Here is a 14,673-nt window from a genome sequence, read left to right as displayed (position 1 = left end):
TATATATTAGAGCATTGAATTTGTCAACTAAATCCAAGTAATAACAAGGATGAATTTAGACCTGTGGTTTTCATCTTGTCCTGTTTCTGGAAACCTAGTGACATCTGCATAAAGTTGGCTCCCTAGCAGTGTGCACACTTTTCTATATACGTAGTAGCATCATTTCACAACATGTCTACAGCACCATTCCCCAGAACACCCGAGGGATGCAAGGAAGAGAAAAAAGATTCTCAGAATTAGAGAATTTAGCGTGGGCAGCTACAGAGACTGAGATGGGCATAGGCACACAGGCCTTAACAATACATCCTCCACATTAGTTCCATTTGTGTTACACTTTTGTGCCTCCTTGTTTTGAGCTGCCCTGTAGAGCTCCACCAGGAAGGACTGCCTATGAACACACAGGCTGCACACTGGTTCAGGTCTGGAGATATAAACATCATAGGAATTTGAAAGGGTTGCTTTGAATGAGTTCCAGGAACTCCCATCTTCAGTTTCATGTTCTAAAACACAACTTCTCAAAATTTTTGGTCTCAGGACTCAAAAATTACTGAGAAGCCCAAGGAGCTTAAGTGGATTGGGTCTATTGATATTTGCTGTGTTAGAAATCAAGCCTGAGAGTGGCTCCCAAGATCCGGCCATGGTGGAACTTAGGCAGCTGACCAAGAAAGGAATTCACCCGCCTTCTTGGTAAAGTGCCCCCATGCGACCCAGGAGGAGAACCAGTCAGCGGCTCCCATGAGCCTACCAGCATATGGGCTGAGAATCAAACGCCCCATCCCTCCCCACCACTCTGTCAGCAACTGGGGGCAGAGCATCTCTTGGGAGGATGACCGTATACAATACAGCAAATAGGGGGGATTTCCTTCAGTCTTCTGTTTGAAGGCAAATGTTGTTTTCACTTTTGTTTTGTTATGATTGTTTTGCTCTATTCAGTATTCTCTATTGTTTTGTAATGTTCTGTTTTTGGTTTCATTTCGTTATACCTGATTGAATGGACGACAATTGTGAAGATAATGAGATATACTATGGTACTATTAGTGTTATCCTGGTATCCTGCTGTGAAGTTCTGTACCAATTTCACTGCATTGTCTCAACTGGCTTTGTTCTGTCTTGTTCTTTAAAATAAATAAAAAGAAATCAAGCCTGAGAGAATGTTTAAAAACTAATTTATTGAATCACTTACAATAAAGACAAAAATCTTCAAAAGAACAATAAAAAATACATGGTAACATCACAAACACTGTAATAAAGTAACAGTGCTTTCCCATAAAAAAAGGCTTGTTAGCTAAAGGTGCTGTTGTAACTTTGGATCTCCTTTCCACCCTGAGTAGACTGTCCAGCTCCTTCTGTCACCACTGCTGCAAGGCTGCTCAGCCAGAGCCTCTCCCCACCTTTGGACAGAAAACAGTAAACAGCCCGACATGACAAAAACAGGTTCGGTCTCGCAGATCCCTGAATCTCTGGGATACACTTTGAGAATGACCACTCCAAGAATTCAATGAAAGTATTTATTGAGTCTCCTGGACACCCACCTAACACAAAAGTCACATCTCTGCTTCAAGGAATTTAACGATTCCTCCACGCCTCATTACCAACCAAAACTTAATATCCCAAGCCTCGGTGTCATTCTATGCCGTTGCGGGTAGCTTATTATTCGTCAAACCATTATGTAAGTCTTGATACTTCACGTTTGGTGGTTTGTATCTTGGCCTCACTACTTTAAGGGCAATGGCTTTTTCTTGTGATGCCCAAGATACACAGCAGAGACTGGCTCTTGAATGGCTATTTAATAGTGTGATTGGCAGCTAAATGAGGGTGCCAGAGGCAATGCCATGTGCCTGCCAAGCTTACATTCTTTTTCTGTCCTTGGGCACCAGGAAGATGGTTTCCCAGTCTCTCTGCAACTGGGCAAGGGCGATGTGACAGGGCTGGGCCAGGCATACATGAGTGAAAGCACTGAAATTCACCACCATGCCTCGCCCTTGAAACCACAGAGTATAGCCTTCTTGCCCTGTCTTCCTTTTGGTTTAAATTAGTTTTATTGGTATATTTTAGATACACATAATGATCACATTCCTATCTTCCCTCTGGCAGTGACTACAGTGGTCACGTGTTGAGCTGACAGAACCAAGGGCATCACTTGCTACTGCAGCAAAACCCATCTCATCCTGACCCATGAAAGGAACATGACGGGAGAGAATGTTCACAGACTGCAGCTGAGCTAGTATGAAGTGTAACACCACATGCAGGATAGCTGAAGCCACATGGAAGAGGAGTGGGTGAAAGGCAGCTTGAGCTCGTGCTGGGAGAGGAGAAGAGAGGATGAGAGTGTCAATTGATGACAAGGCAAATGGAGCACTAACAGTGTACACAGTGCATAGTGGGGAGAAGCAGGAAATACAAGGAAGGGAGGAAGAAGATAGATTTGATCTTACAAAGTTTCCAGCCACCCATGGTGTTTGGGAAACTAAGGCATTGGTCAATTAAACTGCCCCAAACCTCTCAAGTGGACCGTGGCAATCAAGATGTGGCTTCTCTAGACATAAAAAGCATAGAACGCCATGTAGAAGAGCATCTCCTTAATCTTAGATGACATCAAATGTTTCTAAGACAGGTCATCAGTTTGTACTTCTAGCAACAGCAGAATGAAAGTTCTTGTTGCTTCGTCTCTTCACCCACACTTGGTATAGTAGTCTTTCTAACTTTTGCTGGTTTGCTAGATGTGTGGCTTTAATTTGCAATTGCTGTATTTCCTCGGAGTTTGAACACCTTTTCATGTATTGGTCATCTGGATTTTCTCTTTGGCTAAGGATTTATCACATTATAAAGACTAGTCTATTTTTCTGTTGGCTTTTCTGTTCTAAGAGTTACTTAATTATTTTGTGTTTAAATTCTCTCGGTGTGTGTTGCAAATATTATTTATAACTCTGCTGTTGGTCTTTTTATTGTCTTTATCATGTTTTGTGAGCTAGAGCTTTTAATGATAGTGTAACATTTTATCAGCCTCTTTATGGCCAGAGCTTGTCACATCTTTCTCATCCACAGCTTCTAAAGCTATAATCCTAGATTATGTTCAACAGCTTTATAATTCTGCCTTTCATAAGGAGGACTATGATTCAACTTGTGTTTTTGTTTTTCTAAAAGTTTTAGAGATGATACACACTTTCATTTTTTTCCATTTAGATAAGAAATTATTCTAGCACAATTATTATTTTTAATTTTTTTATTTTAAAGGGATTAAGACAAAAAAGGACAGAACAAAGCAGATCAGAACAATGTAAGCAACACAGTACTTCACCACAAGACAACCTAATAGCTACCATAATGTCTCTTTCTTTGAAATAGTTGAGCATACCTTCACATACAATAGTATCGAACATAAAATAGTATAAAACCATTCAAGAGAATGAAAGTATTACAGGGCATTCAGAATCAAATAACAGAAAATGAACAATGGCTACTACATTATCTCTTTTTCCATAAAAATTTGTTTATACTATCACATATGTTAAAATCCAGTAAGATACAACATGATAGAACTAATGGAAACAGAAGAACAAAAGCATGGTAGGACTTCAAAGCAAGATGATATTAAATCAGCAATGGCTGTCATAAGGTCTTGTTTTCTTCAAAATAGCTGTTCATACCATCACACATAATAAAATCAAATCAAACAATTATTTTTTTAAATGTCCCTTCTCCAATTCTCTATACTGTAACACCTATTTTTTTTTTTTTCTTTTTCCTTTTTATTGGTACCAGGGATCGAACTCACAACTGCCTGCTTGCAAGGCAGGCGCTTATGCCGCTGAGCTAAATCCCCAGCCCCTACACCTATTGATTTTTAAGTGTTCAATACAAATGTGAGTATGTGGCTCTCTTTGGGATTTGTTTTTCATTGATTCCTGCATTTATCCCTGTAAAAATAGCCTTAACCTTCTTTGCATAACTTCATAAATCTTGATTTAGCATATTTTTACCAGCAAAGTATTTTAGTTTCTAAATCCTATATTTTTAAAATTTGCATTAAAAAGAAAACTAAAAATCTCCATTCGATTTTAATCTAGTGTTGTGAGTTATTCACAGGTTTATCTGATATGAAACAGCAAAATGCACAAAACAAATTCACATGTAAACAAAACTACTGTATTAGGACTCTTCAGAGTAAGACTCTATAGGTATCTGTCTGTCTTCAGAGGATGATGATCTGGTACAATGACTTCGAGGGCCAGCAAATCCAAATCTGCAGTGCTGGATGACAAGTTCAAGACTCACAACAACTAATAGTGGAGGTGCCTAGGGGCAATACATAGCCCAGAGAATTCTCTCTCTTTTGAGGGCTGGTCTTTTTGTTCTACTGAGACCTTCCACTGATTGGAAGAGGACCACTTGCATTATGGAAAGCAATCTGTTTTTCTCTACTGATAAAAATGTCAATCTCATCCAAAAATGACTTTCTAAAAACACCCAGAATAATTTTTAACTGAATATCTGAACACACTGGTCCAGTAAAGTAGGCACATGAAATTAATGTCACTATTATTTTAAGTGCATCGAAATAGTCACAATGAACTTTGTAAGGATCAAGAGGGAAAAAAGCAACTGATAATCCAAAACCAAAAATAGACAAAATCAATTCTACAATAATTATCATGTTAATGGGCTTAAAATGAATTTATGAATGTCTATGAATATTCTGATTTTGTATATACATATTTTTCATATTATCTTCACATTAATGTAATCCAGATGTCAGCTGGATTCTCAGCCTACAGAAGTCCAAGGTCTAGTTCATTACTGATGTTCATTTCTTACACTCAAATTCTCATCTTCTTCATCTCTGCTGTTTCCCAGTCCTGTGCTATGGTTCAAGGTAATCCCAATCTGAGACTCGTTCTTTGATTTCTACAAGAAGAAAAGCCCACACTAAGCCTGAATCTGACAGGATACATTCAGCTTAGTCTACATCCTCCTACTACCTTTCAGACATTCATCTCTACCTTCCACTCTCCTTTTCTCAGAGTTCCAAAACTTCCAGGTTTTGTACTTCTTTTATGCAAAGCACTTTCAGCATGTAGGCAAGTTAGCTGTGCACATCTCAAATTTTGTTGCCTGTTTCTTTACTCTTTCCTTTGCAAGGAATAGGAACTTAGACTATTCCTGCTTAAGTATAGCGCAAAAGATTTGTTTGGTTCACTGACTCAGAGGACAAGATTACCAACGAAACTGTAGGACGGGAAGGTTTGAACAGGAATTTAAAGTCTACTAAGACAAGGGACTTGAACCTGTTTCTCTCATTGTAGACTAGCAAGAAGTTCTGATTCTTATCTTATATAGCATGTTGACTATATGGGAGGGGCTGTCTTATATTCTTCATGGTTCAAAGATCACTAATTCTGGGCACAAACCTGAATGGTTCATCTTGGTCAGCAGCTTATGTTTGTATCAATTATAATGTGTGTTCCTATAAAAAGACTGTACCTCCTAAGGAAACCAAGTACTTGAGGAACAAGGCCATTTCCAGGTAAAATGTGAAATTTCAACACAGATAAAATATTCTGGAAGGTTTTAACTATCCTTAAGTAAACTATGAGGTAATCACACCTCTATATTCTCCATTTGGCAGGACTGTCTTAACATTTTTTTGAAAAATAAAAGGGGGGGCTGGGATGTAGTTAAGTGGCACAATAAAGATGAGTTTGCATTAATTTATGTAAGCTTGAGGACTTGAGTTCAATTTCCGGTGTCACACACACACACACACACACACACACACACACACACACAGGCACTTGCGTCATCAGGCCACAGAGGGAGCAATGAATATTGCTGCCTGGTAGCACAGGAGAAGCACTTTCCTAGAGACCTCTTGAAATGAGCCTTTAGGATAGAGTGTGATTTGTGAAGCCCAGAGGGGATTCAGGAGAGAGAGACTAAGAGTCTCCCTGGGCCCAGCAAATGGTCATAAATGCCACCTCTTCTTGACCCCCCCTCCCCCATAATATATTGCCATCAGAAACTAAGAATAAAAGTATCATGTTAGTCCAAGGACAGGAGATTTAATGATTTTTGCTTTAACTGAAACATATACTGAAAAAAGCAAAGGACTTAGAACCCTTGCAAGGCTGACTTTCCTATCCATTACCGTACACATTACCAGGGGATGACGACGGTGCCTCAGTGGGCTCAAATGTATTAGAATCTCTTGGTCAATGTCTTAGCACATTCTGACGTCAATAAAATTACACACAAATTTAGCAATTTTTAAATACACGTTAAGTGAAACTAGAAGTTTGTACTTGATGCTCACTGCTGGCTACATTCTGTAATTGCTTTAATTTACGCAAACAGTCGTTACTGTAAGACACTTTCAAATGCTCCGTCTCATAGTCCTGGTTCGCACCGTGGCACCGAACCGTGAGAAATCGGGAAATGGAACTAACGCGGGGCCTCTGACAGTTCGATCTGATTGTCGAGGTAAGTGGGAAAAAAAAAAGTAAAATAAGTTTCGTTTTCCCAAAGGGAAAACTGACCCAAAGGGCAAGGGGAGCTCCCCCCGCCGAGGTCCGCGGGGCGCGGCGACCCGGAGGTGGGAGCCCGGTGGGAGACGAGCCCGCTCGCATCTCGAGACCCGCGACCGCAGAGAGCAACACAGCCGGGAGCACCCACAGGCTCCGCGTTCACCAACCGCCGCGCCTCACCTGGCTGCGCCCACTCCGGCATTCCCCGCGGCGGCGCGTTTCGTCACTTCCGGCCGCGACGCGCACGTGGGCGGAAGTGCCGGTGCCCGCGGCTGCTGCTCCTGCCGGTCTCTCTGGTTACACGGCTTGCCGGCCGGGCCGCTGCCTCTGCCGCTATGGGAGTCCCGGCGTTCTTCCGCTGGCTCAGCCGCAAGTACCCGTCCATCATTGTCAACTGCGTGGAAGAAAAGGTGAGGAGGCGCTGGGCGATCGGCGTGCTGGAACCCTGGCTCACCGTGTGTAGGCCTCGGCGTCGGTTCCGACGCCCGGCCGCGGGGAGCCGCGCCGGAGCTGCGGCCGTCCCGCCCCCCGGGGGGATGTGGCTGGGGTCCCGGGCCGGGGCGTGTGGGCGGGGCGGGGCCGCGGGGAGAGGACTGGGCAGCCCTCTCCGTCCCGCGTTGCGCTTCCCCGCAGGCCCCGCCCACGCTTTGTTTCGCCCGGACCGCCCACTAGGGTTCGCTGAAGGCTTGGAGCCCGGGAAGCCGCCCTGGTAGGGTCTGCGGTGCCCAATGTGCTTTTCCTCCGCTTGTAAAGCCGTGCCGTGCGGCGAGCTTTTCTGTTGCTTATTATTGGAGTAAGACCTTTTGTTGCTGTTGTCAGATTTTGATTAGAAAGCAGCAGGTTGGAGAGGGCTGCGACCTCACGGAGATCTGATAAGTGCCCTCTTTGTGTCCTGAATGTTAGGCAGTTTAACATTTTCAGGGATAGTAAAAGAAGATGCTTTCTGTTTGCTAAAATGTAGGAAGACTTCTGGCCATTTTTGAGTTTTATCATTTCCATCACCCTGAGTTCGACGGTGAGCTCTTAGAATATTTGAGTTGGGAAAGTTCGGGACATCACACGTCCCCTCCTGTCCTCGGTTTTTGACGTCAGTATCTACCTGTTGCTGTGAAGTTTTCTTTTGCTTAGATGGCAAAGATCTTGATTTTGAATTTCAAGTCGATAGTCTTGTTTGAGTGACGTCTTGTCCTCTCATGAAAGAAGTTACTAATAAGCGCAGTGCTGGATTGTTTGTAAAATTAGACTACATTATCATAGTGCTAAGCAAATAAAAAGCAGCAGTTCTTTGGTCCACCCTTTCCCAAACTGTTTCTTCTCCCCAGAGACCGCCACTTTTAACTATTTTGGCTCCGTCTCTAAATGTGCTTATACTTGATTTATCAGTTTTAGGTCTAATTCTCGCTGTAATAGGCCTTCCCTCATCTTCAGGCAGTAAGTCATCGTTTTTATTTCTTCCATTGGTTAATTTTGTAACTTTAAGTAATGCTTTTTAAAAATTTTATCAATTTTTTTTTGTCCTTTTCCTTTTTATCGGTACCAGGGATCGAACTCACGACTACCTGCTTACAAGGCAGGCGCTTATGCCGCTGAGCTAAATCCCCAGCCCCAATTTTATCAATTTTACAAAGGGCCGTTTGACTCGCCGGGCTTTTGATGCTGGTGTTAGCTTTTCTGCCCCTGCCGGCCTTACCCTTCACCTCACTGTTGCCTGCTGTACTTTGTCATTATTAGTATCCAGAATTGTTGGGGCTTTGGTCATACTGTACAAGTCTGTTGCTAAAAGCTACGAAATCAAATAGTGTTGGTCTGCCGTGATACAGATTCGTAAGCTGCTGCTTTTCCTTTTTCCACTTTCACTTTTCTCCACAAAAGCAGTTTTATCAGGCGTTGTGTTAAGCTCGCTTTCTTCCTGGAGACTCCTCTTTGGAGTCGCCCTTATTCCGGCTGCTGTCACTCCTGGTGGTTGTGTGGGCATGCTGGAATGCTGCTCCATGCGAATTTTCAGTGGAAGTACCGTTTTGTGGGTCATCATCTTTCTTGACTGAATCTTTCCTTGGTTTTTATTCTCAGTTGACTTCATAAGAAATGTCTTTTTGGGATGTGAGTTTTCTGTCATTGTAGGCCCTCAAATATCTCCATTACACATCTCAATACACTTGAAAGATTCCTAGCTAGACTAATGGAGTTCAATTCCCAAAGTTACTTTCCCTCAAAACGTCGAAATATTGTTCTTTAATTTATTTAGTATTGTTGATGACAAGTCCAATGTTAATTGTGTTTTCTTATTTAACCAATACTTAACATTTACTATATTCTAAGCACTTTACAGGTGCTAACTTGTTAGAGACTCCTACCACCCACATGACTATTATTACTTGTTGTTTTTTTTTTTTGTCTTTTTCCTTTTTATCGGTACCAAGGATCGAACTCACGACTGCCTGCTTGCAAGGCAGGCGCTTATGCCGCTAAGCTAAATCCCCAGCCCCTACTATTATTACTTGTTATTACTGATCAGAAAACAAATAGAAGAGTGGAGTGACACACCTAAGATCACTGTTAATAGTAAATGCTAGGGCAGTATGGAAACCAAGAAAGCCTTGATCTTAAATTTTTAATGCTTTCACTTTCATTTTATGTTGTTCAGCTTTTCTTTCAGAGTTTTATTTATTTTCATTACTATGTATCTAGGTATAGGTTTCATTTTTAAATTTAAATTTGTTTTGATTAGAAATCTGAACTCTACTATGTTCTAGTTTTAGGGAATAATTTTTATTTCTTGACCTTTTTTTTTCTTGCTTTCTAAATTTTGGATATTGGTCTTTCTAGATTAACTGATTTTTTTTTCTTTTTTCCTCTCTCATTCCCTAGCTCTTTACCCCTTTCTAATTCTTCCCTTCTTTTGAAGCTTTACTGAGGTACACATGATGCAATGTGAAATATAGAATATATAATTTAATGCAATGTGTCTTGAAGCCAGGAAAGGCAAGCGTCACCTCTAAAATACTTATCCTGCCCCTTTTTAATTGTTCCATCTTTTATTAACTACTTACTGTTTGTTTTCTGACCCTAATGATAAATTTTCATTTTCTAGAATTTTGTGTGAAGTGCATTGTACATCATATACCCTTTTCAACCTGGCTTATTTGCATGTAGCATTATTATTTTGAGATTTATTTGTTATGAGTATCAGTAGTTTATTTTTCAATAGTATTCTGTATTGTGGGCACACCTTTTGTTTATTTTCTTGATATATGAACATTTGGATCATTTCAACTTTTGTGCTGTTACAAAAAACCTGTGGACATCTGTGTGCAAGTCTTTGTGTGAGTGTATGCTTCTGTTTCTTTAGGGGAAAAAGTTACTGGTGAAATAATTGGATTGTGTGGTAGGTATGTGATTATTTAGAAAGGAAACTTACTTATTTTTCCAAATTGGTTGTGCCCTTTCTGTTGACATGCACTCCGTCTGAGAACTCTGGTTGCTTTGCTTCTTTGCCAACACTTGGTTTATTTTGTTTCAAGTTTTAGAGATTCTACTGTAGTGTCATTTTATGGTGGTTTTAAACCTGCAAATGTTACTGAGTTTAGGTGCTTATTTGTCTTCCATTCATCATCTTGACTGTACAGACTAGGTTTTTTTTGGTCTTTTGAAATAGAGTCTCACTATGCAGTTCAGGCTGGCTTTGATCTCACTTTGTAGCCCAGGCTGATCTCAAACTCATGGTGAACCTCCTGCTTCACCCCTTTGAGTGCTGGGATTATAGGCATGTGCCACCATACCTGGCCTATTTTTAAATTGGGTTGTCTTATTACTGATTGTAGAGTTTATTTATACTGTGCATTCTGGGTAGCCTTCTTTAGGTTGCTGTGTCCTTTGTATTTTCTCATAGTCTGTAGTTTGCATTTTCACATCTTAGCACTGCCTTAAATATTTAAATTGTGATACTATATGCCGTGTTAACTTTTTTCACATTTCTGCTGTTCGTATTGTATTTAAGAACTCTTTGCCAAAGCCAAGTTCACTAAGTTCTTTTCTTAGGTTTTCTTAGAGAAGTTTTGTAGTTACAGTTTACCTTATAGTTCTTATATTTAGTCTTTCAATGTGGTGAATTACATTAATTTTTAAAGTTAAACCTGCCTTGCATTTCTTGGCAAGGTAAACCCCATTTGGTTGTATTGTATTATTTTTATGCATTGTTGAGTATATAGGTGGAACTCTCAAGTGCACTTAAGTTTTTCTGAGAAGTTTCATGTCTTTGTTCACAAAAGATACGTTTGTTGTATTCTTGTAATCTTTGTGTAGTTTTGATGCTAAAGTAGTATTGGCCTCCAGTGGAATTACAGTGGATGCCCTCTTCAGTTTTCTGGAAGAGTGTGTGTAGAATTGACATTGTAACTTTTAAAAATATTTATTTTTTATTTTTTGGTACCTCGTGCTTGCCAGGCAGGCACTTGTGTCACTGAGCTAAACTCCCAGCCCTTCTTTAAACATTTAGAAATCACCACTGAAAGTATCGGGACCTGGAATTTTGTAGGAAGATTTTTAAATATAAATTCAGTTTCTTTGGATGTTGAACTATGTAGATTAGTTATTGCTTCTTGGATGAGCTTTTGTAATTTGTATATTTTGAGAATTTTGTCTGTTTTATCTTAGACTTATTGATGTAATATTGTACTTAGTATTTACTTGTCCTTTTACTAAAATCTGTAATGCTGTCGGCTCTCATTCTTGATACTGGTAATTTTGTCTATTCTCATTTGTTCCATTATCAGCCTGCCCTAAACTCTTGAAGCTGTTGATTTCATTGATTTTTCTTTATTTTTGTTTCCTACTTTTTTGATTCTTTTTTTAAAGAGGAAAAAAAAGCCTAGAAAAATCAAGACACAAACAAACCAAAAACAAACAAAATAAACTAAAGCAAAACAATAGCCGCAACCACAAAACAACAATAGCTCTATAGGTTTTCAAAACAAGATGATAGGAATTTAATGATGGTTGTTATTTTGCATATTTTGCATTTTGTTATCTTCAAAATAGTTGGTCAAGTTACCAGGCACAGAAACAGTAAAATGGAACAAAACATAGAATTTAAAAAACAAGACAGAAGGAAACCCCTACATTTGCTATATTGCATATTGTTATCCTCCAAATAGATGACCAAACTACCAACTTTAGGCCTGCAAAGTCAGTCAAGTAATTAAAAGCAAGCATTATTTTTTTACTTGAGTTGCTATCATCTCTGCCTGACTTCCCATTGTGTACTGGGGGGGGGGGGGGGGCGTGGTTGCTCTTTTTGTCTTCCAGCCTGCCGACTGGAAGGCATGGTTTGGCTTCTTGGTTGTCTTCACACTCCTGGTGGTGGCTTTTGGGGAGGAGTAGTTTGGTTTCTACTTCTTTGATTTCTTACCTTATTTTAATTATCTCTCTATTATGTTCACTGTGGGTTTAGCTGCTTTTTTTTTTTTATTTAATAGTTTGTTACAATTTAGATACACATAATGACCACATTCATCCTAGGGAATTTGTACTGATACATAAGGTATCTTCATTAATCCTTTTCTTATTCCCTTACTTTCCCTTCAATCCCTGTTTCCCTCCTTATTTGGGGAAGCTTTGTTTCCATTTTATCCTTCTTTTCACATTTTTTTCTTTGCCCTTCTTTCCTTTCCCTCTCCCTCTTCCCTAGGTCCCCTTCCCTTGTAAGCAATTTCTTCCTATTTCACAATATTTATTATATATTTTGTATACTTAAACTTTCAGTTTTCACATCAGAGAGACAATTTAATATTTATGCAAATGTGGCTGATATATTTCACTTAACAGTATGGTCTCAAGGTGTATTCATTTTCCTAGAAATAGCTCGTTTATTTTTCTTTATGGCTGAGTACTATTCTATTGTATAAAAAACCCCGCATCTTTACCTATTCATTCATTAGGACTGATACAAAGGTTTTGGCAGAAGAGTCTGGCCCCTTGCTCACATTTGGTTTACCTGCTTTTCATACTCAGGTTATTAATTTGAAATAGTCCTTCTTTGATAGGTAGTGAGTGCTGTAACTTGTATTCTGGATATACATTGTTTAAACTATGGACTCTTTAAGTGTGGACGTGTTTTCATTTTTCATATTTATACATCTAAGAGTGGCATTACATGGTAACTCCATGTTTAAACATTTGAAGAACTTCAAACTATTTTCCAAAGTGGCCACGCCATTGTAACATTCCTACCAGCAATACATGAAGGTTCTAGAGACTGGGACAAGGCCTGGGCAGGTTTCAGGCAGCTCATTCTACAGTCATTTTTGAGAACTGCAGGCTGGGAAGGAAGTGATGAGCTACCTTGGAGAGCACCCAGGGAACCATCTTGTACTTGCTCATACTCCTGTCTGATGTATTTATTCTTAGCTGGTGCATGAAATAGATATCCCACTGTGCTGTTGTGCTACATGTGCTTATTTTCATTTGTATCTGTTTTAGGAGTATATGTTTAGATTTCAGGGTTTTTTTGTTTTACCTCTTTGTAAATAAGGTTGTTCTGTCATTGGTTGTCTCAATCTGTGGAAGACTGAAGCAGAAGGATTGTGTAAGTCCAGAAGTTCAGGAGTTCTAAACTAGCGTGGACAACATAACAAAGTCCTGTCAAAACAAAAGCAAAAGCAAAAACAAAAACAAAAACAAGAATACGGTGGCAAGGGAAGGAGAAGATGCCTATGTGTATTGTGCATTATGGCTGTAACATCCATTTTAGATATATGAATTGCAAGGTTTTTCCTGTTCTGTGTGTTGTCTTACTACTTTATTGATGGTGTATTTTGAAAAATAAAAGTTTCAAATTTTGATGAGCTTCAGTCTTATGTATTCCTCCTCTTTTTATTGTTTTATGCTTCTGGTGATATATCTTAAGAATCTGTTGCTAAATTCAGGGTCACCAAGATTTCTGTATTTTCATCTAAGAGTTTCCACTGTCAGCTCTTAAAGTCAGATACATGCTGCTTTACATATGTTATGAGGTAGGGGTTCTGACTTGATGCTTGTGTATGTGGCTAGTTGACCCGTACGGCTTCACTACTCTTTACCCCTCTTTTGAAGAGTGAATTCTAGAAGCAATGGAGGTAAATGCAGGAACTATTTAGTGAGGGAAAGAAAGCTTCTTAGAGACAGAAGGGAACCTGAAAAGTGGGTCACCCAGGACTCCACTTCTTAGGGGAAGCTTTATAGAACAAAATCTCGAGGTGGATATAAGGGGGACAAAATTATGATCAAACAGTAAGATTACAGATATAGTCGCTCAGGTAGTATTGATCTAATGGGAAATCATGAGGAGGGTATAAGGTGGGACAAAACTGTGATCAACTAATTAGATTACAAATATAGTCATTCAGATAATATTGATCCAGTAGAGAAGCAAATTGTATAGCAAATGTGCATGGAAAAAACTAGAACCTCACTTGGAAGGGGTGGGTCAGGTACTCTTCCAGCCCCCACCCTCGGGTGATTGATGCCTATTTAGAATATCAATCATTGTTATCCCTAGGGAAAGTGTGTAGGTATTGTCATTTCATCTTTGTGCTGAAGTCTGGCCTTTAACAAATGTGCTTCCATCTACAGTTATAATGTATCTTCTGCATTGACTCCTTTGAGAGCCTACCCCTGTCTGACTGCCTGTAATATTTTTAACTAATTTAGCTGTCTATAATAAAGCCACCTGGCCTGGGCTTTTCCTCTTGAGTAGTTTTTTAAATTACTGACTCACTTTTTTTCATTTATTGGTTTGTTCTGATTATTTCTTCTGTGTTTTTGTCCATTTCATCTAAATTCTAATAATTTGTCCATGTCATCTAAATTGACTTAAATTGGTAGTATTTCTTTTATAATTGTTTTTGTCTTTTGGGAGATGTGATTTGGGGCAGCTCTGGAAGTGTAGTGGGAGAACCAGCGGGGTTCCTTCTTCTCTCAAACTCCAGCAATTGAGTCCATTGTTACTTTCAACAATTCCGAAGCCTGTAAATTTCTGTGTAAGCCAACCCTGTTAAATTGTGACTCATCTTGGGTAACTGGTTTATATGGTCAGAATTTAAGGGGCTCTTCAGCTGTGTCCTTCCTTAGTTATGAATCTCTTCCCAGTTGCTTTTCTCTACAGCTTTCACTGTTC

At 39.6% G+C, this 14,673-nt stretch overlaps 1 protein-coding gene and 1 long non-coding RNA gene across 3 annotated transcripts in view; one reads left to right on the top strand and one right to left on the bottom strand.

Moving 5' to 3' along the window:
* Window positions 1–1,149: 1,149 nt before the first annotated feature.
* LOC134476036 (uncharacterized) lies at window positions 1,150–6,869 on the bottom strand. Its single transcript, XR_010047464.1, has 2 exons — window positions 6,702–6,869; window positions 1,150–4,905 (listed from the first exon to the last, which is right to left on the bottom strand). It is a non-coding gene; the product is annotated as an uncharacterized LOC134476036 (long non-coding RNA).
* The window catches only part of Xrn2 (5'-3' exoribonuclease 2), a 70,591-nt gene continuing 62,659 nt past the window's right edge, over window positions 6,742–14,673 (top strand). For both annotated transcript variants that reach the window (XM_023560030.2, XM_003476457.4), the window contains exon 1: window positions 6,742–6,931. In XM_023560030.2, coding sequence (XP_023415798.1) covers window positions 6,857–6,931 — 75 coding nt within the window. In that variant the 5' untranslated portion in view covers window positions 6,742–6,856. The remainder of the gene's footprint in view (window positions 6,932–14,673) is intronic.

This window comes from Cavia porcellus, unplaced genomic scaffold, assembly GCF_034190915.1.
Source record: "Cavia porcellus strain 051 isolate PalLab524CR breed Dunkin Hartley unplaced genomic scaffold, mCavPor4.1 scaffold_5, whole genome shotgun sequence".
In the NCBI taxonomy this organism is placed as follows: Eukaryota; Metazoa; Chordata; class Mammalia; order Rodentia; family Caviidae; genus Cavia; species Cavia porcellus.
The sequence above is the reverse complement of the archived record's forward strand: the minus strand, read 5'-3'. Positions and strand labels throughout refer to the sequence as shown.